This window comes from Nannobrachium achirus (assembly GCF_963921795.1).
Source record: "Nannobrachium achirus genome assembly, chromosome: 18".
Taxonomy (NCBI): Eukaryota; Metazoa; Chordata; class Actinopteri; order Myctophiformes; family Myctophidae; genus Nannobrachium; species Nannobrachium achirus.
In genome coordinates, this window is record NC_137825.1 from 59,337,350 (window position 1) to 59,360,920 (window position 23,571).

General features: G+C 41.7%; 1 protein-coding gene across 1 annotated transcript in view; it reads left to right on the plus strand.

Annotated features, from left to right (window-relative positions):
• Window positions 1–22,439, plus strand: part of LOC308303836 (protein-arginine deiminase type-2-like) — a gene marked incomplete at both ends in the record, with an annotated part of 28,375 nt that extends 5,936 nt beyond the window's left edge. Inside the window, 14 exons of the mRNA XM_080748331.1 lie at window positions 1,025–1,097; window positions 3,970–4,031; window positions 5,341–5,452; window positions 8,711–8,857; window positions 10,645–10,790; window positions 11,596–11,714; window positions 12,834–12,945; window positions 13,874–13,981; window positions 14,934–14,944; window positions 16,039–16,192; window positions 17,127–17,220; window positions 18,248–18,321; window positions 21,503–21,649; window positions 22,152–22,439. Coding sequence (XP_080604457.1) covers window positions 1,025–1,097; window positions 3,970–4,031; window positions 5,341–5,452; window positions 8,711–8,857; window positions 10,645–10,790; window positions 11,596–11,714; window positions 12,834–12,945; window positions 13,874–13,981; window positions 14,934–14,944; window positions 16,039–16,192; window positions 17,127–17,220; window positions 18,248–18,321; window positions 21,503–21,649; window positions 22,152–22,439 — 1,647 coding nt within the window. The remainder of the gene's footprint in view (window positions 1–1,024; window positions 1,098–3,969; window positions 4,032–5,340; window positions 5,453–8,710; window positions 8,858–10,644; window positions 10,791–11,595; window positions 11,715–12,833; window positions 12,946–13,873; window positions 13,982–14,933; window positions 14,945–16,038; window positions 16,193–17,126; window positions 17,221–18,247; window positions 18,322–21,502; window positions 21,650–22,151) is intronic.
• Window positions 22,440–23,571: the final 1,132 nt, after the last annotated feature.

Consider the following 23,571-nt stretch of genomic DNA (forward strand, 5'->3'; position numbering starts at 1 on the left):
AGACAGAGAGAGACAGAGACAAACAGAGATTTTGTCCGTGTATGGTAGGATGTACCACTCAGTAAAAAGTTGAATTGAAGTCGACTTTATCGTTTGATGACGTCATCACATCACACATGACCCCCCAATTATTTTGGGGGTCCCCAGATGATTAACTTAATGTGAAACATTGTTTTCTCACTCGACTGTAAACAAACCAACATAAAGTTTAAGTGTATAGAGGCCAATTTAAGGACTTTTTAATACCTCTAAAATGACAAATTAAACATTGTCCAAATTGTCAAATATATAGAGGCAAAAATTGTGAAAATAGCAGATCTACATGCTCACAACGCCTCGCATCGTGAGGCGTTGTGAGTAGATATATTTTCACAATAGAACCATGTTATACCAAATGTAATGTAGAACTGTAATATTGAATCATTCCGTTCTTGACAATAAGCAATCCTACTGTTTGAATGCTGTACAGATGCTCACATGGAGCAAAAATAATGATAGAAAAAAATACATAGGATTTTCTTTTTTTTCAACTTCAACTTTCAACTTTCTCTGGTGGGAGTCGACTTGTGTAATGAAGTCGACTCAGTCGACTTGTCGACTTTTTCGTTAATGCCCTAGTACAGGGTTCCCTAATTAGTTTTCCCCAAGGGCCGAATTATGTCCAGGGTACCAAGCCGAGGGCCACAACATTACAGGGGGCGACGGTGGCGTTCTACAAGCACACAACGCCTCGCGGTGCGAGGCGTTCTGTGCTTGTAGATCGGCTGTTTTCACTACTTTTGTGCGACGGCCTTGTATGATTTGCGAAAGAATGTACAAATTTGGAGATACGAGATTTCCACCCGACAACGACGATATACTAGTGTTGTTGCTGCTCTTATACCACCATTATTACTGGGGTTGGTGTGGGCCAGACAGTAGCCCCCCACGGGCCGCAAATGGCCCGCGGGCCGCCTATTGGGAAACCCTGCCCTAGTAGGATGATATGTGTGAGACAGTGATTATGTTAATGTGTCATTTGAAGCTCTCAGTGTGGTACTATGACGCGACTGGTGACAAGGTGCTGGGGAAAGCAGTCCTGCATATCACAGCTGTCGGTATGTAACAGACACTGTTAAAAATAAAACATTAAATAAAGAATGTTATGTTATGTTTCCCAACACACTGTTTGGGTTGTGGACAAAGTTGTATGGGTCACAAGTAAAAGTCTGCTTCTCTCTCACGTTTTCCTACACCAGGGGTTTACAAAGTTTTCAGTCAGTTCTAACCAAAATGTCTATTATCCCAACGCTTTCCTCGCAACATAATCACTAAAATACCGTCACTGTCGGGCAGACACCTCGCATCTCCAAGTTTCAAATGTGTACGTCTTTTGGTAAAGCAAAGCCCTGCTTCATCATACAAGACTGTCGCACAAAACTAGTGAAAACAGACGATCTACACAACGCCTCGAGGCGTTGTGTGCTTGTAGATCTGCTGTTTTCACTAGTTTTGTACATTTTATAGATGATAAATACAAAACGAACGGTTTTGGACATACAAGGTTTCCACCCGACAACGACGATATGCTATAAATATAAGGTGCTGGGAGTGAAAATTATAATGTAGGGGTGCCTCGGATTAAAAAAATATTCATGGGGTGCCCTGAGACAAAAACAATTGGAAACCCCTGTCCTACACATTTATTGTTATTGGAACAAGGACAAATGTCCAGAATCTTGTTCACGTAACAAAAAGCTGTGCATGCTGAAATCATGAACTCAAGCCCAACAAATAACATATGGGCATTGAACGCAGGATATAGCCTCCCTGTTACAATACAATACTGTACTAGCATTTAGCTCCCTATTGAAAGTAGCTGAAGATATAAAAGTCATGCCTATGGCCTGTCAGAGTTAACTCGATTAATCGTAATTAATCGTAATTAACTCAACATTATGTTAACTGCGATTAATTATTTGAATTGAAATTAATCTCATGTTTATTTATTTTAGACATTTTAGCTCAAGGACTCTTCGACACCAACTCTGGGGGAGCCCAGGATCGAACTGGGAACCCTTCGAGAACCCTCCGTGTTTTTGCTTTGTTTCTCTATCCCTGAGCCATGTTGTTAACCTGCAACACACAAGGCATGGCTTTTATATTTTCAGCTACTTTCAATATACTGTAGGCCTGGGGCCAATTCTGATATCTTCACAAATTGGTACCACCCAAGGTGACCGACGCTGACCGTACATTTTTTTAATTTTTCACTTCCTACATGTCTCAAATGGCCACATAAAGCGATGGTTTAGTGATGAAAAGTGATGAGTCATCACTTTTCATCAGTTTCATCAGTTTTGTGGGCGTCTTCTGTGGCCATTTCTAGCCCAAGGAATGTTTTTTGTGTAAAACAGATGCTTGCAATGGATTCAGTATCATGACAAAGTTAGACCCCTCACATCCTACTTAAAGTTGTACCATGTAACTTTTTTTATAAAACAAATCTTAAAATGGTCCTAGCTGTTAAATCGCTAAAGTTTTAGAACCCCCACTCCGTTATTTTCAGCTTCTAAAGCCTTCTCTTTATATGTTTTCTATGATCCCTGCCCGGGACCGGTTTTCGCGGAAAAATTGCGTCATCACACTACCGGCCAATCACAGCGAGGGTTATACACTGCCGGCCAATCACAGCGCAGAACATACACTGCCGGGCTCTCTGGTGGGTTTAGGAAACACGCCTTCAGGAAGTACACTGCAGTGTTTACACTGGAGGAGTAACTCTCCAACCGCTGCTCGTAGAAGGACACGGGAGACCTCATTGAAAGCGTCTCGGCGAGGCGAAGCGGACGCGGTGGTCTGACGGCCCGGTCCGCGAGCGAAAAACGGACGAAAAAAGCAAACGCGACCGCGGTTTGCTATACTGCTACAGACCACCAGTTGAGCAACTTACACAGTATAGCTTTAAATACCCAGAAAAAAAAAGTTTTCAGGGTATTTTCCTCCTGTATAGCAAGTCGATGGGAGACCGACTCTAGCGGCTGATAACATCAATTAAGCTGGTTCTCAGAAAGGGTTATCATACCAAAATGTAAACTAGAGACATGTAGGAAGTCAAAAATGTAAAAAATGTACGGTCACCTTGGGTGGTACCAATTTGTGAAGATATCAGAATTGGCCCCAGGCCTAATAGGGAGCTATATCCTGCGTTCAATGCCCATTATGTAATTTGTTGGACTTGAGTTCATGACTTCAGCATGTTTTTCATCTCATACACACCTTTTGTAACTTGAATAAGATTCTGGACAGTATTTGTCATTGTTCCAATAATAATAAACATTTGCATAAAGCAAGCAGTTGTCTACTCATGACCCATGTTGATAAGAGTATAAAAACGTATAAGGTAGATTTAGAGCAGATACAACATATGTGATTAATTTGCGTGTGTGTGTGTGTGTGTGTGTGTGTGTGTGTGTGTGTGTATATATACATATACATATACATATATATATATATATATATATATATATATATATATATATATATATATATATATATACATATACATATACATATACAGTACATATACATATACATATACATATACATATACAGTTATACATATACATATATATATATATATATATATAATCTGTCTAATTTATATGATATAAAATCAGCCCTGGACGTCCCGCCAGCGCAACTTGGAAAACAAGGAAGTGCTGATCAAATAGAATCCATTTTCTGATACTGCGTCGTCTATTTCTCGCTTCAAGTTGTAAATGATTGGATACAGCACAAAATTCACGCAGTGCAGCATGAGTGCAGCAGGTGCTCTGAGCCTTTGATTAGGCAGCGGTCTGTTATAGAGCTGAGCGGTCTGTTATCCAGAAATAACACACTGCTGATTTCAGCGATTGACCAGTCAGAATCAAGCATTCAACCAAGCCGTGTAATACTATGTATTAATTTAGGTTGTGTCTTGTACAGATCTCTGTCTGGATGTAGACGCTGACAGAGATGGTCTTGTGGAGAAGAACCACCCCAAAAAGGTGAGAACAAGCAGTCAGGCCGATACTACCAAATGTCTTCGTGTCAAGGACCCCCAAAATTATATGTAGGCTATTTGGCTGCGGTCGCGGACCCCCATCTCAAGATATGTTGTTCCAGGGACCCCCAGAAGCAAAGATTTGAGTTAAAATGTTTGCTTCAAAAATATTTATATATATTCAAAGATTTGCACAACTGTTCTAGATTGTTTTTCTTCCAGAAATAGCAGAGCCACACGCTTGTATATCTGCTATTTTATTACTTTAGCCAAAGTATAAAATAATGTTTAATGTGGTTAACATCTAAAATTACACAGATGCCTCCCTGGTTTGAATGGGTTAATGCAGGGGTCTTCAACCTTTTTCACACAAAGAACCCCATAGATGAGAGAGAGATGAAGCAGGGACCCCCAATACATATTGTATAGATCAGTGGTTCTCAACCTTTTCAGGCGGCGACCCCGAAAATAATTGCGACCAAAGGTCGCATTTACCCTGAGAAATATTGTAGCTTGTCTGACTGTCTGTACAGGAAGTGATGTCACATGATGTCAGTGAGTCACAGTGATGTGGTACAGAATGACTCATATATGGGCATAAAAAGGATGTCACTTCCTGTACTGGTCCCATAACTGGTCCCATATAGTACATAACTGGCCAGATGGCCAATTAAGAATTGGCGCGACCAAGGGCGAGGTCGCATGTCACCCTGAGGTCGCAAGTCACCCTGAGGACTGGGGACCCGCAACTGTATACTCCGTGTACTTTAATAAGAAGCCTTTTTATCTGATCGCTGTCTGTTTATCTCAATGGGGTTGGTGCGCATGGGGAACGCCAGGATATACATGTGAAAAAAGAAAGCGATCGGATGTAAACACACGAACATGGCAGTCAGGGCTTGGTCTCTACGACCATGCGTGAGCTACGATGGGCTAAAATCGCTTTGGGAAACCCAGCCATTATCTTTTCTATGAAAATGCTGGATTCAGGCTAAGGTGTATTTTCAAAACCTCAATATTCAGTCAACTTGACCGTTGGAAATGGTCAATCTATCTTTGGCTAACGTTCCGCATCACATATAGATTTGGCAGAACCTCAAGGCGTTGTGAGCATGTAGATCTGCTATTTTCACAATAGAACCATATTATACAAAAAATCCTCAACTCTTAGTGCTCGTCAGGGTAGGACAAATATGATTATTTTGGGGGTCGCAGCCTGAAAAGGTTGAGAACCACAGCCCTTGGGGTCCCGGGACCCCCAGTTGAAGATCTCTGGGTAAATGGGTTAATATTGTTGTGTCCCTGCATCTCAGGGCTCGTGGACATGGGGTCCCAACGGGCACGGAGCCATTCTACTGGTCAACTGTGACTCCGAGAACACCCGTCTGCAGGAACCAGACGCACCTGACGTCTCTGCACTGTCAGGTGAATAATGCTCATAATCTGAACGATTTATTAGTTGTCATGTGTTGCGAACCAGGGACGTGCAGAGAATGTTAGAGAGGCAGGGGCTGAAACTTCTAAAAGGGACTTTTGGTGAAAATACCGAAAATATCTGACCTCCAAGTTCTAGAGCTTGGAGCTTGGAGGTCGGCTATTTTCAGTGCTTGATACCATACTGAACTAAGCATAATCAAGTCAGTACTGGATATGTGGCGTACGGCATGGATTTCTACACAGAGAGGGCAATTCTTTCAACATAAAATGCAGCATTCAAGTTTAGGAGAGATTGGACAAGGCAATTCTCTTGAATTCTGCCTTCAGGTATGGCATGGAAAGGGTAGCCTGATTTCCGACTCTGCGCTGAGCTTAGAGTCTGACATTGTCCCATTGACAAGATATTTCAAAGGGGAGGGCATTTCTGTTGATTTTCAAAAGTTAGACCCAGCCCCACCTTCGAGGCTCCGACTCTCATTGGCTTGGTTCTGCCTAAACCAAGATAACTATAAAGAAGGTAGAGTCGCCAAAACGGCTGGGCATCCGCCATTGACGCTCATGGGAGCCAAAACTGGAACCGGAAGTTGTGTGAACTGCATTGGAATCCATGGCAGATGGAAGGCAGCCAGCTGGACCATGCTTGTGAATAAATTATTTCTGAACGTTTGTCTCCTTTGTCAGTTAATCGGTCCAGGAATATAAAAGAATGCCTATCACAGGTTGTTTTCCAATCAATTGTTTTTTTATGTGCACACTGTATAATTTTATTGAGGCATCTAAACAGCCTCATCCTCCGTCATGTATTGTTTCTGGTAGTGTTGCCAGGTTCTGAGAAATAAGCAACCAGGCCTAGGAAAACAAGCCTAAAATAACCAACTAGGGCCAGGCAGGCACTAGGCTTTTATGAGCACTTACTGCTGTATGGAAAATAACCATCGACAAGCTAATAGTTCTGCTAAGATTTTGATAACTTGTCAAATGCGACATTCTGCATAATGAGCACTTTCTACTTGGTAGCCTACTTTAATTATATTTTAATACCATTCATTGTTTAATTCCTGAGTTTAACTTGTGAGATTATTTCTAAATTGCTGTATTGATTGATTACTTACAGTTTGCAGAGACAGGTACAGAGAAGTAGGCTACAGTACAGTACAGTACAGTACAAGATCTGCTAAAATTATTTTTTCCAAAAAAGTATAAGTATGGCTTGTTTCCATGGGGTCCTTTGTACTCAATTGATCGAAACATTGATAATATTGATGATACTTTTACTCAAGTAAAAAAAGTTGGTACCACCACCACCACTTAGAACCACTGGTTAAAACAATAAAAAGCCCATTCCCTTGTTACTGATGATATCCTATGCAAAGTAGCCTACTGTGCTCCATCGGTCTCTTTCAATGTTATGAGATACATAAAGTGGCTTAAAATAAGACAAAAAGCTTAATAGGATCTCCTTTTAGTTGACCTTGTACCAATGAGTAGGCAAGTAGGCCTATACTGTCATAAAACTGTACATTTTCAGGCTTCTAATACATTCTTCAATCAATAAAAAAAAGAAGCAACTTGTTCACTTTAGAACAGGGGTCTTCAATCAGGCCAGGGACCTTCAAAATGATGCAGAGATGGAGCAGATCACCTTAATTACCACCTCGTAGAGGCTACAACATTTGTAGGCTATAGCCTATTCATGTACAATTGTGTTTCATATGTAACATATTCATACTTTTATTTTAAACATGAATACATAGGCATACCTTATTAACTGTCAATAATGTCAAAACATAAATGTGGAAAATGTTTTTAAAAATATTTGAAGATAAATGGACATTTGGGGAAAAAGAGTAAAAGAAATGTATTTATCAATCAAGCAATAATTTCGCGGACCCCCTGCAGTACCTCCGCGGACCCCTGGGGGTCGTGGACCCCCCACCCCACCCCACCCCACACACACACACACACACACACACACACACACACACACACACACACACACACACACACACACACACACACACACACCCAAGACGACACCTGCAACAGCAGCCAACGTCAGACAAATAAGCCCAAAGTCGCTTATAATAAGCACACATGGCAACACTAAATCCTTGGCACGTTCAGAACGTACTTTGTACTCTTTAGATACCTCTATAAAATTGCACAGTGTGCACATTGAAAAGTAACATAGCAGAAAAAAAGTTTTATATGATGTATTTTATTTTCCAGAAGTGATTATTTGACAAAGTGTCTAAGACAGTCAGAATAATTGTTTGTTGGTGGTTTGTTCATGAGCTTCTCCACGGACTTCCATGGAATCCAATGCAGGCCACCAAACTTCCGGGTGCAGGGCTGGCTCCCATGGTGAGACGAATCTGCCGTCTGGAATTGCATGATAGCGAAAATGACGTATATGTCCCTACCTTGTTTTTAATTTCCTTGGCCTAAACCAGAGAAACTTTAGCGTCATATGACAACACCAGACCCCGCCCACTCTCTGTCTGCTCAGAGAGTGGGCGGGTCTATGGGCTGGAGCCAGGCAATGGAAAGTGGGCATTTTTCATTTTATTTCACCATAGTAAAAACTGCATTCATGGTCTGGTGAGGGCACTTTTTACAGACGGATAAAAGGGCAGGGGCTCAAGCCCCCATTGATGTCTATGTCAGTGTTGTTTTTGACAGCACATTTTGATTTAGTTTTAGTCATAGTCTTTTGAATAAAATCCCATTTAATTTTAGTCATAATTTAGTCTCCTGAAAAGTTTTAGTTTTAGTCTAATTTTAGTCGACTAAATATCATGAGATTTTAGTTGACTAAATCTACAGTTGATTTAGTCAACTAAAATGTATTTTGGTAGGCCTTGATGGCATCGTAATGACTGATTTTTCACTTGGTTGCATGCTGAAAATAGCTGATCTACAAGCTCACAACACGTCGCGCTGCGACGCGCTGTGAACTCGTAGATCGGCTATTTTCAGCAAGCAACACCTGAGAGCAACCAAACATAACGTTTTAGTCTAGTTTTTATTTTGTTGACGAAATTGTCAATATATTTAGTCTTAGTTTTAGTCATCCCAGCTTAGTTTTTATTTCGTTTTTATTTTGTCGACAGTCGACACACAATTTCCGTCATAGTTTTAGTCGACGAAATCAACCCTGGTCTATGTGCGCACATGCCTGTTGCGATCATTTGGACCACAGGTTATTGTAGTTGCGTTTTGTTCTTCCATGTGGCGTGCGTTCAGACCTGAAGGACATGTCTGTGATGAGGCTGAGGACCAGAGGGCCGGCTAACCTCCCAGGGGGCTACAAGCTCATCATGCATCTCACCAAGGAGGACGCACGACGCGTCCGAGTCTACAGGGCCAGCGAGGTCGCAGACAGTAACGCAGGTGAGTCTTTAAAAGAATCTGTGGTTCTCAAAGACTCCACACGTTTGCCCTAACCCTAACTCTGTGTGTGTGTGTGTGTGTGTGTGTGTGTGTGTGTGTGTGTGTGTGTGTGTGTGTGTGTGTGTGTGTGTGTGTGTGTGTGTGTGTATATATGTGTGTAATGTGTATACAGTATATGTTACAGTCAGTTTGGGTAACTCAGTGAGATTGGGGTAAGAGCGCTTGTTTTGTAGTTCACCACACACCCCTACCACCACCTGGATCAATTCACTTTGATAGTCTCTTATCAGCGCACCTGTGTAATTCTGCGTAGTCACCATGAGATGGCGACAACAGCCATTCACTAGTGTAGGCGCTGACGTCACTCGTTTGCGACCACTCTTTCTCTGTTTATCTACTAGCCTAGCTCAGATGTGTTTAGCCATTAGCTTACTATGCCTAACTCTAACCCTAACACTATGCCTAACCCTAACCCTAACCTCCGTGGGGTGAGGCGCTATCCTGCCGACGCTACGTTGTCTCGTTGTCGTTGTTGTGGATCAAAGCGACCGTTTGTTCCGCCCCGCGCCGCACGACAAGCGCTCCGGTTCTCGATTTCACTGAAACTCAAAAAAAAAAAAAAAAAAAAACGTGACATATATATTGACAAAAAGCTAGATACCTCCTCCCCCGTTGCAGTTCTTTGACGCGACTGGGGTCCCCAGTTAAAATAAAAAGGACTGGCGGTCAGTGGCGGAAGTGCGGAAGTGTGGAAGGCACTCTGCCACTCAAAAGTGACTACTGACCAATCACAGTGTGTCTTTTCCGGGACTTACATTCAATTAAAAGGAGCTTTATTGGCTTGAGGAGACAAAGGTTTACATTGCCAAAAAGCAAGTGCCTCTGGGAAAGAGGGAGTCCCGCATCTGATTGATTTACCGAACATCCCCTTCTGTGACGCACACGGAAGCGTCCTTCAGAATTAGCCTTATTCACGGCCCGCCCACTCAGCAAATTTCTCAGCATCCCCCTGGTGCTGACATCAATTTAGAAGGGGAAACTATAACAGAAATAGCTGGACTTAAAGCCAACAAATCATTGTTTCGAACGCTAAAGTAAATTATAAGGCTTTGTGCCTTTTACTATCTTGTGTTCTTGATCATGCTAACCGTATTTTTTACTTTACTATTCGGAAATTGCATTAAATTTGCGATTTCTGTGTTAACTCTATAGGCTATAGTAGGATTTTCCCCTTCAAAATGTGACTTCAGCACCCGGGGGATGCTGATCGGGCGGGCCGTGAATAAGGCTAATTCCGGAAGCTTGCCTAAAAAAATCCCCCAAAAAACCTTCTATGTCTATGCATTGACTGATGTCCAGCCTAATTATGCCACGTCCAGAATAGGGATGTTAGGGTTCATGTGGTTAAAGGAACAGTTCACTCATTTTCAACCTTATCTTTGTAAAATGTATCCTCACTAACACTCATTATAAGATGGCACAATTTCAGTCTACTCCCTCCGTGTCTCATTGGTTGCACTGCAGTTCAGAGACCTGCCTACCAGTGACATCATGGTTGGAGCTTGTTAATAGAAAAATAAAATACAGCCATTCTCTTCCTGGAAAGTTAGCGTGCTGGAATATAAGCACTTTTTCTTGCATTAATATATATATATATATATATATATATATATATATATATATATATATATATATATTATATTATATTATATTATATTATATTATATATACTTATATATACTTATATTATATATATACTTATACTATATTACTTGTTTCTTCCACAGAGAAGAAGTACCCTCTAGTGCTGAGCAGTGAGGAGTTTTCCAAAGACATACCTTATGGTGGCGCTACTGAGACAGACTTCTATGTGGAGGGCCTCTGTTTCCCGGATAAAGACTTCAGTGGTCGCATTACCATCAACCTCAGTCTGGTGCAACAAATTCAGATTTAGTCTTCTTAGTCCTAGACTTTTGAATAACACACCATTTAGTCTTAGTCTTAGACTAGTCTTCTGAAATTGTTTAGTCTTATTCTTAGGCGTAGTCTTTTAGTCTTAAGGCCCATTCCCACTGGGCCAGATAACAGATTAAAAAATCTCTTTCTCCAGATATTTTTCCATTCAAAGTGGATGGTAGATACAGATAATCTGTATCGACCATCCACTTTGAATGGAAAAATATCTGGAGAAAGAGATTTTTTTATCTGTTATCTGGCCCAGTGGGAATGGACCTTTAGTCTTAGTCAACAAAATTAACACTGGTCTGGTGGTGTGGGGCAACCATTCCCAAAACATTTTAAATTCAAGACCCCCCAGTTTGGTACATTAGTAATGATTATTATCAGAATATATTGCTTTAAAGGACAACTTCACCACAAATGCCTGTAAAAAGGAAAGAAAGAATCTGCCTAACGATGATGTCACTGGTAGGAGGGTTTCTGAACTGCCTAACAGGCCTCCTAGGAGACAGACAAGTAGATTATTTTCTCCCTTTTTGCTATTTTATCATGAACATTAGTGAGGACCAACTGTATGAAGATAGGTTGAAAAGTGGTGAAGTTGTCCTTTAACCTTTTAACAAAACACTTTGTGTTTTAAACAAAAAATATCCCTTAGTCTACCTTTAAAACTATCAATACCTCAAATTCAATTACATAAAAAAATGCTATGTTGCAAAACTCCTGTAGCCCTTTTCCAGGCCTTGAAAATGGTTTGTCTAAATTGAAAATGTTTGCAGGAATTTGCCGACGGTGGCAAACCTGACGAGAACATCTTAGCCTACTCTGTGGTGTTCAGAGTAGCACCCTGGATTATGACCCCAAACACCCTCAAACCAATGGTGGTGTATGCCTGCCTGTAAGAACACACAACCCTGTCCCCTAACTCTAACCCCTATTCCCTATATCCTCTAACCCTAATCCCTAACTCTAACCCCTATTCCCTATATCCTCTAACCCTAATCCCTAACTCTAACCCCTATTCCCTATATCCTCTAACCCTAATCCCTAACTCTAACCCATATTCCCTATCCCCTAACCCTAATCCCTAACTCTAACCCCTATGTCCCGTTTGGTATGTCTCGTTTGGTATGTCCCGTTTGGTATGTCCCGTTTGGTATGTCTCGTTTGGTATGTCTCGTTCGTTTGTATGTCCATTTGGTATGTCTCGTTTGGTATGTCTCGTTTGCTATGTCCGTTTGGTATGTCCGTTTGGTATGTCTCATTTGGTATGTCTCGTTTGGTATGTCTTGTTTGGTATGTCTGTTTGTTATGTCTCGTTTGGTATGTCTCGTTTGGTATGTCTGTTTGTTATGTCTCGTTTTGTTTATTTCTCGTTTGGTATGTCTGTTTGGTATGTCTCGTTTGGTATGTCCGTTTGGTATGTCTCGTTTGGTATGTCTCATTTGGTATGTCTCGTTTGGTATGTCCGTTTGGTATGTCTTGTTTGGTATGTCTCGTTTGCTATGTCCGTTTGTATGTCCGTTTGGTATGTCTTGTTTGGTATGTCCTTTTGGTATGTCTCGTTTGGTATGTCTCATTTGGTATGTCCGTTTGGTATGTCTCGTTTGGTATGTCCGTTTGGTATGTCTCGTTTGGTATGTCTCGTTTGGTATGTCTCGTTTGGTATGTCCGTTTGGTATGTCCGTTTGGTATGTCTCGTTTGGTATGTCCCGTCTCCCTTGGAGACAGGAGCCTTGCCAGACTGAGAAGCAAAGTGAAAAAACAAATCCACTGAACGCAGCGTTGGAGGCTGGTACGCAGGCTAGTGTTCAATAGCACTGATGTAGAAAAATGAAATAAAATAAAATGTTAAAAAATAGCTGGTTTCTGCCTGACAGCGACTCCTGAAGAGGTGGAGAGACAAGGAAACCCTGTTACTGAACAAACACTTCATATCATTGCTATAAAGTTATCAGAATCGAGCTTTAACCTTTTTAACAAAAAAGGCTTCCCTGTGTGTACTACACATTAACAGAATGCAAGATAACTCGAAGTTCATCGATGAAATTACCAGGCTGGCCCACAGCAGCAATGTGAAGATGGAGGTGCTTTATTACGACGCGCACCAAGGAGATCGATGGATGCAGGTAAAAGAAAATCACACCCAGTATGAAGTGAGCAGTGCCTTTTCATGAGTTCATGTCATACAGTATATTGTTTCCAGTTCCACTGTCCATTCATTTCAATTGGCCTATTTATATATAGCATAATATTTTTAGAAAGGCATATTTGCCTATAATTGCATGCCCAAGATTGGGGTCGATAATTAGATGATTATTGGCGGGCCATAATCAATTAGATTGATTAACTATTGCTAGGGATGTCCGATATTGACTTTTTTACCGATAACCGATAACCGATAATATCCAACTCTTAATTTCCGATACGATTTATGCTAATATAATATCTAGCAGTGATTCTCAACCATCTGAATTTCAAGGACTCCCAGTTTGAAATGCATTATGCCACTGACCCCAATTTATATTATAAAATCATATTAAGAGTGTACAAAAGGAATGGGTCCATTTGGTTCCATTTGTACACTAAGACTTACAGACCTGTAAGGGTCCATTCGGTTCCATATTTCAGAATTACAGACCCCTAAGAGTCCATTTGGTTACATTTGTACACTCTAGTCTAGAGTTACAGATCCATAAGGGTCCATTTGGTTCCATTTGTTCAATCTAGAGTTACAGACCCATATCGGTCAATTTGGTTCCTAACTATGTAACATTTAGCTGGGGACCCCCTGGAACGTCCTCAAGGATCCCTGAGAGTCCCCAAACCCCACTTTGAGAACCACTGTAACACAAAAAATACAATTAGATTTTTTGGCACACCCCTAACTATCATACAGTAAGAACTCCTGTAAAAAAAATATATATATTATTATTATTTATTTTTTATACCGATATTTTCTGATTTAACATTTTATGCTAATATCGGTCAATATTATCGTCCGGCCGATAATATCGGACATCCCTAACTATTTCACCCCTGTTTGTTTCCACGCAGGATGAGTTGGAGTTTGGCTACGTGGACTCTCCTCACCATCAGTTCCCTGTTGTTCTGGATTCTCCCAGAGACTGGGGCCTGAAGGACTTCTCATACAAAGTGCTACTGGTGAGATAAACACTGCCTCGCCCTCCAAGCTGTGGAAAAAGTACTCACATTTAATGTAGATATACGCTGTAACAAGTACAAGTCCAGAATTCAAAATGTATTTGAGTAACAGTACTTAAGTACTGGTATCAAAATGTACTTAAAGATGGGGTGCCATATAGTTTTGAACTTTTTCTGTTTTGTATGTGTCTATGGAGTTAACATTACTCTAATACAGGGGTTCCCAAACTTTTTTGTCTCAGGGCACCCCATAAATATATATTTTTATATCGTCGTTGTTGGGTGGAAACCTTTTATGTCCAAAACCGTTTGTTTTGTATTTATCATCTATAAAATATACTAAACTAATGAAAACAGCTGATCTACAAGCACACCACGCCTTTTCACTAGTTTTGTGTGACAGTCTTGTATGATGAAGCAGGGCTTTGCTTTACCAAAAGATGCACAAACTTGAAACTTGGAGATAGGAGGTTTCTGCCCGACAGTGACGATATTTTAGTGATTATGTTGCGAGGAAAACTTCAAGATAATAGCCATTTTGGTTAGAACTGACTGAAAATAACTTTGTACTTCAAGTTTAAAATGATACTAAATATTTTTTCAAGTGTCCAAATAAATTCCAAATATTATCAGATTATCTTGCGGCACCCCTGGACTGCCATCGCGGCACCCCAGGGTGCCCCGTCACCCACTTTGAAAACCCCTGCTCTAATAGACCCCTGAGTGTGGTTATATTATGCAAATATGTCTTCCCACGCTCACAATGGGTGCCAAAACTCACGAATGACAGTGAACGACTTTGTCATATAATTGGTTCAGGAATATAAAAGAAGACACATCACAGGTTGTTTTACAATCACTCGACGCACGGTAAACCATAATTACACGCCGCTCCTGGATTGTTTAATAAAAAGCATTTTTATCCTGTTTTCCCTTGTATTTCCCCCTCTAGTGGACAGTGGCGTCATCTCCGGTCGCTCATTGTAGTGGACGGAGATGATGCGATGACGCAACTCTCAGAGTTACAACAGGGCGTCCTCCAAATCTTTGTGTGATAGAAACCTTTTTTTCCTACTTTTTTTACCTGGTGCAGTGGCATCAGTTCAGCAAACGCTATAGCCAGTGTTGGGGAAGTTACTTTGAAATAAAAGAGCCGGAGAGACATATCGTATCGAATCGGCAGTGCAAAGAATCGATTGTATCGATACTACCTACTTGTGCATTATATTTAGCATTTTTAAGAAAAAATAAATAAAAGGAGGGGTTTAATTACTTTTCCATTCCATATAGCTACACTGGTCTATCGATAAATGTGTGTAATCTCTGGGTTCATGTCAAGGTGCAGGTTTGTCAACAGAAAATTTCCATATATTTGGCAGATAATCACAGTGTTTACTTATCTATATCCATAATAATACAGGTTTCCCTTAAAAACCTGCACTATCCACACCTTTCACACAGATTTAATTTCTTTGCTAAATAGTTACTATATTGATTTTAAATCATTGAATCGAATCGTATCGTATCTAACCTGACTTTCGCCAGATGGTGGCAGCATTGCGTATATAACGCTCTGCTTTACCATCTGGGCTTGCTCGGCCAGCGTTGATAACACTCGTAAAGTCCCGGGCCGGACCAATCAGCGGCAGCTATGGGCGGGCTCTGAGCGGCTCTGAGCCAATAGAGTCTGATTGCAGACCACGTGGAAACCCAGGAGGCGGATTCTGGGTGCAACGTCATGCAGACAGGCCAATATGAGTGGTTGGAGTTGGCACTCCCAGACTGTGATAGAAACGGCCACATCCAATCACCAGCTAGAAATTCAAAAAATGGCCCACCCCTTACATCGAGTGTGCCCGAGAGAGCCCAGATGTAAGGCAGAGCGTTACGCACTGCTGCAACTATCTGGCGAAAGTCAGGTTATATCGTATATGAATGAACCAATATCGTCCATGTATCGTATCGTCAACCATGTATCGTGATATGTATCGAATCGCTATTAAAATGTATCGTTACACCCCTACTGATTAAGCATGATGCTGTGTTTTACCATGCAGCTCCCCAGAGACTGCCGTCAGAGACATGACGGCAGAGACTCAACACTTCCTGAAGGCCCAGAGGGTTCAGGAGCCCATCTCTCTGCACACTGATTGGCTCCGCGTTGGTCACGTGGACGAAATGATGACCTTTGTGCCGGCGCCTGACAGAAAGGTCAACATTCCTTCTCCAGCAAACCTGCTAAAATGTGCCTCTAGTGCAGGGGTGTTCAACAGGGGGTACTCAGTTACTACAGGGGGGCAGCCAAATCTTTGTGTCTCACAATCTCACGTTTATTCTTCATTTATTATTTCTTCCTTTCTTCCTTTCTTCCTTTCTTTCTTATTGGAATATTGGACGTATGAGAAGTATGTAGGACTTAAAGGTGATACACCATGAAAATTCACTTTTCCTATTTTAAAACCTTTTTTTGGGGTCCCACTAGCACCTTCTATCCTCACAAAGTCCCATTTCAGACCGTTGTGTCTTTCTCTGGTTTTGGGAAGGTGGAGGTTAAAAGCATCCCACGGGTTCTCAAAACAGGCTGTCCAGATTTTCTGCCGTTTGTGACGCCATAAACTGACGTTTTTGAAGAAAAAAAAATGTTTTTCAAAAAAATCTTTTTTTTCAAAAAGTTCAGGCCAAAGGTGGTACTGCAGCTGAAAATGCTCTGAGAGCCATTAAAAAATGAGAGGCTCTCTATTCAGGAGAGGTAATTTAGCCTCAAACCTTTTGAAAAACGTTTTTTGGGACATAAACAATATGACATAAATACTTTTTAAATGCATGGTGTATCACCTTTAACTCTGTCCAGGAAACAATATACAGTATATACATTTCTGTCTCATATGATTGTGCGTGTGTGTGTGTGTGTGTGTGTGTGTGTGTGTGTGTGTGTGTGTGTGTGTGTGTGTGTGTGTGTGTGTGTGTGTGCGCGTTCGTGTGTGTGTGTGTGTGTGTGTGTGTGTGTGTGTGTGTGTGTGTGTGTGTGTGTGTGTGTGTGTGTGTGTGTGTGTGTGTGCGCGCGTTCGTGTGTGTGTGTGTGTGTGTGTGTGTGTGTGTGTGTGTGTGTGTGTGTGTGCGCGCGTGCGTGCGTGTGTGTGTGCAGGGCTTCCGGATGTTGCTGGCCAGTCCAGATGCAGCCTACAAACTATTCCAACGCTTGGAGAAAGACGGACATGGACAAGCCAAACTGTTTGCGGGTGAGCTTTGCTTATTGCGACCGAAGGTCGCAGTAGCTTGTCTGTCCTTCAGTACAGGAAGTGATGTCCCGTGACATCACCTCATCAAAGATCAAACCCTGGATATCCATACTGTCACTGTGACATCACTTCCTGTTCCACTTTCTGATGTCATCAATCCCAGCCCCTAACTGGCCCAAAAGCCTGCTTTACTCTGATTTACCTACCTTCCCCGAAAATGTTAATATTAAGTCCATATATGTATATGGATATATATTAATAAAGGATAAAATAAATAAAATGTCCATATACAATATGGTCATTCCCAGATGATGCCCTGTTAGGGTACACACTTATGACCAAATATGGAGTTCCCAAGGCATCAAACCCAGGCCCTAACTTGCCAAGGCCCTGCTTGGCATAACTAATTAACATACGTTTTATGCCTATATATGGAGATCCCTGTCCCAATGTTATCAATATTAAGGACATATCTGGGAATGCCCATATTTGGTAATGCCAATATATGGGCATGTTTTGACATAATATTGTTGACTATCATGCAGGGGTCTCCATATATGAGTAACTGGTCCCATATACATCACTGGCCAGATGGCCAATAATTGGCGCGACGGTCGCGCCATCAGGGATCTCATATGGGCCGGTCAGCCTCCATATTGGGCAGGATGACATCAGGGATCTCTATATATGGGTAGGTCAGCCTCCATATATGGGCAGGTCAGCCATAGGCATTGAGGTCAGCTTTAGACATTGCGGTGTTACAGAATCGCGGACCTACTGACAGGATGTGCCGGTTTACATACTTAACTGCGACTTTCGGTTGCAAAAATATATAGCCCATGGGTTGGCTATGAAAACAATGCAGATATACAGTACAGTAAATGCTAAAAGTGCATCACTTCATGCAGTGATATGAGCTTGTATATCTGCTATTTACTGTATATATATATATTTTTTTTTTATCTCAAAATATGTGCAAAATCCTCCCTGTTGAGTGTGTCCTTGCTGGATGTCCCCTGTCCTACAGGTAAGCCAGAAGAGACCACAGTGAATCACATGCTCAAAGATTACTTACTCCAAATCGCACAGGGGGTTGCGCAGGTGAGTGGATCAGTTACGATTTTGACTCACCTTTTCCACGTACCTTTGAAAAATCGCTGAATATTCTGCGTCGCTCGGATCCCTGCACGGGAGCATTCAATGGGTCTTGTAGAATCGGAAGATTCCTGTCCGCTCGCGACGATTCACTCCAAAGATATCCGCTTCCGTGTCAACCTTGCTTACTCTGTGGGTTCCTTTAGGGGGGCTAAATTGACCCATACAGCCGGGGTGTGTGTGTGTGTGTGTGTGTGTGTGTGTGTGTGTGTGTGTCAGCATCCACTAACCTTCCGTGGTTAGTGGATGCTGATGTTTTGTCTACCAAGCAAAAAGCATATATTAACAGGAGCGGAATGGACGAGCATGTGTTTTGCCTTAAAACAGAGATAGACGATTTCAAGCACGAATCATGTAGACTGTTTTCAGTTTTCCTTGATTTTCGAGATGCTTTTGGGACTCTTTCTCACAATGTCATGATTCAATCACTCGAGGAAATAAAACTACCTCAGGTGTACATAGATATTGTGAAAGATGTGTACAGTGAATCATTCATCCAGGTTATCTGTGGAAAAAATCTGACTCAACCTATACCACTTCAGACAGGTATTAAGACTGGCTGCCCATGGAGTGCAGTTAACTTCATAATTGCCATCAATCAATGGTTAAAGTGGCTACAGTATGTCTATGTGCACCCCGCGGTGCGATTTCCCCAAACCCAGTACAGGGCTTTGCTGATGATGTCCAGTTTGCTCACCAAGACTGATGCATTTCTAGAATGGTCAGGCCTGGAAGTTAAAGATATTAAATGTGCAGTACTGTATGAGAGGAGAAGTGGAGGAAATCGGTGGTACCACTCAAAAACCGATACATGCCCTGAGTTTAAAATAACATCCAAACCCATACGTGTGTTCTCTCTCCATGAAACATACAGTTACCTTGGGCATAAATTTAACATTGCAGGAGAATGGAAGGAGCAAGTTAACATCATCCTCTCCGAATTTACATCTAGGTTGGACTATATTGACAGATGCTCCCTACCCCTAGCTATGAAGCTAGAGGCCATTAGACCGGTAGCACTTTCCAAAGTCCAACACTTCTTCTCAAATGTTCATATCCAGCAGCAGGTACTAAGCGAAATGAACAATAAAACAGTCAGCTTAGTACGCAAGTGGTTTGCCCTTAACACACACAGCACTCGTGATGTCATTTTCCATCCCCAGTGGGAGGGAGGCCTGGGTGTACCCAATGTGTCTTGGACTTATGTCAGTATGCGTGTTTCCCACCTATTGAACATGCTGAATAATGATGATAGGGATGTAAGGCAGTTGGCTAGACATTCCCTGTTTTTAGATATGAGGAGACGCAAGGTCCCTATAGCCAGGGAGCCAGAGCCCCATTTCCTAGGGTTCAAAAGAAAACCCAGTGGAAAACTGGACACTCGCTCACCAGGCTTTGGAGTCTCATCAGACTGGCCGGACTTTAATGAGCTATGTGTACAAACTGGAGTGTCACTGGAGTGGGTGCGGTCTGACTCGGAGACTGTGAGGGTCTCTGAGGACATCATATCTGACCCCCTCACCTCTGTTAGAGCAACAGTGAACTACGGAGGACACACTCACCTGTTAACATCCACAGGGGCTCGCAGGACCCTGTTGAATCTGTTCCAACATCAACAACAACAACACTGGACTGGACTCAAACTCCAGGGGAAACTAGCATGTCTTCCCCATGCAGATCACTCTGTTTCCCATTCATTTCTCAGGAACACTGCTCTCAATGAGGACATTATCACCTTTACAGTAAAAGCCAGGTTACAGGTCCTTCCCACCAAACTCAACCTTTCCCTCTGGTTCTCCTCCACCCACGCACCTCATTGTTTGCATCACACCACAGGGCTTGTTACAGAAACCATGTCACACATTCTGAATGGCTGCTATGCCTATAAAGGACTCTACATAGCACGCCACGACAGAATAGTTGATCTCATAACAAAGGACATATCTAAACATTTTGCACCATCTGTGAGAATGTACAAACATTCCTGTGTCAAACCTTCCATGTTTCATCTCTGTACAGAAAATCCAGAAATATTTGCACATCTCTCTGATAATACACCAGATGTTGTTGTTGTCAATGAAGGAGACAAATCAGTTTCCATTCTTGAAATGGCCTGTACCTTTGATTCTAGCTTGGAGGAAGCCTTTATGACGAAAGTCATTAAATACCAGCCGCTCCTACGAACCATCACAGAGCTATAGGTGCAATCTATTTGTGTTCATCTTTGGCAGCCTTGGACATGTACATAGGTTGGTTGTAAGAGGCTTCCAACAACTTGGGATGCCCAAAAAAACAGCTAAACGGCTTGCAAAGTTCTGTGCAATCTCTTCTACTATCGGTAGTCGCCAAATTTGGCGAATGCGTTGTTATATGTACCCTTGAATGGTGTGTGGTTATTGGATATTTGTCCAGGATTTGCTGACTGTACATTATTTACAGCACCTTGTAATATTTGTGTCCTTGTACTTGTATCTCTTATGTGGACATAAATAAATGATTGAAATGTGTGTGTGTGTGTGTGTGTGTGTGTGTGTGTGTGTGTGTGTGTGTGTGTGTGTGTGTGTGTGTGTGTGTGTGTGTGTGTGTGTGTGTGTGTTAGGGCATTAACAAAAAAAGCCGACAAGTCGACTCAGTTGACTTCATTACACAAGTCCACCAGAGAAAGTCGAAAGACGAAGTTGAAAAAAAAAAAAAACTTTCTATTGTGAAAATAGACGATCTACATGCTCACAAGTTGTGAGCATGTAGACCGTCTATTTTCACAATTTCTGCATCTATATATTTGACAATTTGGACAATGTTTAATTTGCCATTTTAGAGGTATTAAAAAGTCCTTCAATTGTCACTTTAGAAATGTATACACTTAAACTGTATGTTGGTTTGTTTACTGTTGTGTTGGTTTGTTTACTGTTGAGAGAGAAAACAATGTTTCACATTAAGTTAATCATCTGGGGACCCCCCAAAATAATTGGGGGGTTGTGTGTGATGTGATGACGTCATCAAACGATAAAGTCGACTTCAACTCAAATTTCTACTGAGTCGAGTCGACTTGCAAAAATCACAAGTCGTTAATGCCCTAGTGTGTGTGTGTGTGTGTGTGTGTGTGTGTGTGTGTGTGTGTCCGCAGGCTTTCATCACTGGCAGCAGGGATTTGCTGAAGTCGGGGCTTGGTCTGGAGGACGAGGACATCGTGGAGGTGCCCGTAATGTTCAAGTTCCACAAGCCCTGGACTAGCCAAAGCATTCCGAAGATGGAGGCCTTCTACCCAAATATGGTCTGAGCCACTCCCTCACGCAGCTGCACTGCTACATTGTTATCACGTTATACCTTCTACACCAGGGGTCTTCAACAGGTGGTCCAGGACCCCTAGGGGGTCCTCAGAGTTACTACAGGGGGGCGGCCAAATCCTTGTGTGATAGGATGATTATTTTAAATGAACAACTTGAACCCTCACATCGCTGTGCTCTGAGGGGAACTTTAGCCAAAAATAGGTTTGGTGTAGAGGTAAAAGAAAAGAGCAGACCGAGTGAAAGGTCAAGTTTACTAATTTAAGTGGTTATGTGTCAAACAAGTCTATGAATCTATGACATCGATGAGAATCTCCATCACACATTTATACAATATGTAGAGGGGGTCCCTGCGTCATCTCTCTCTCTCTCTGCTAAGGGCCTGAAAACATTGAAGACCCAGTTCTACCCCAAATATGGTCTGAGCCACTCCTTCACGCTGCATTGCTACATTAAATGACCTCTCTCTCTCTGTCTGTCTGTTCCCAGGTGAACATGCTGGTGTTGGGGCAGAGCCTAGGCGTCCCCAAGCCCTTCGGCCCGCAGGTGAATGGCCGCTGTGCGCTGGAGGCGGAGCTCGTGTCCCTGTTGGGCGGCCTGGGCCTCACCTGCACCTTCATAGACGACTACGCCCCCTACCACCGGCGTCTGGGGGAAGTGCACTGTGGCAGCAACGTGCGCAGAGAGCCCTCCACCTTCAGGTGGTGGAACATGGAGTTGTCCGACTCCGAGTCCGAGGCCGAGTCTGAATCTGAATCTGAATCTGAATTGCAGTGATGGAAGAAGTACTCACATGTTTTACTTAAGTAAAAGTATCAATACTGCATGTTGATATACTCTGTTACAAGTTAAAAAATATATATTTTTTTTATGATGGAAAAAAAAAAAATCTGAACACTCTTATAACTAATCAATGTCATGAATACGTAGGATAGGCATTCACAAGCTTTAGCTTCTGCCTATTCCTTTTGATCACCTGTAACAATGATTATATGAATGTATGACCTGTATAAAATTATGAGATGATCAAATAAACTAAAGTCCTGTTTTCAATGAGTAAAAGTGCATCAAAATATACTTCCAAGCAGTGTTGATTTTGGTTTGATATTCGTCGCCTACCTAACAAAAACTGGACTGAAATATTAGGGAGGGACTGGTGGAGAACAGATCCAGTTGAAGAAAAAGACAAGTAAGTTGATGTTTGGTTGCGCTAGGGTGTTGCAATCTGAAAATAGTAGATCTTCAAGCTTGTAGATCGGCTATTTTCAGCATGCAACCAACTAACCAACTAAATTAACTGCAGATTTTGTCGACTAAAATTGCTTGATATCTAGTCAACTGAAACTAGCCTAACACTAAAACATTTCTGATTTCTAAAATATGACTAAAAGTAAATGGAATTTGATTCAAAAGACTATGACTATTTGCTGTCAAAATCAACACTGCTTCCAAGTATCAAAAGTAAAAGTACTCATTGTGCAGGTCCCCATTTCACAAATTCTAAAAGTATAAAAAATCTTTTGAAAATAGCAGATCTATAAGCTCAATGCATCATAGCGCGACATGTTGTGAGCTTGTAGATCTGCTATTTTCTGGCTATTTTCTAATGGACGAAATATATATATATATAGGCCAGAGTTTTTGAAATCTGAACATTTTCTCCGAAACGTCAGAGTTTAATGTCAGAAGATTTGTCCAGATGGCCCTAATACGCCATCGTATAAAACACATGTTGTCTCTGTCGGGTGGAAACCTTGTATGTCCAAAACTGGAAGAAGATAATATATAAAATATATAAAATAAAATACATCCAATGGATCCGATGGAGTTATTATTTAGTCACAAGCTCTTGTTAAAACTTTTCTCCGGTTCAATGTTTATACCCACGGACACACTCGACCACTTTCAA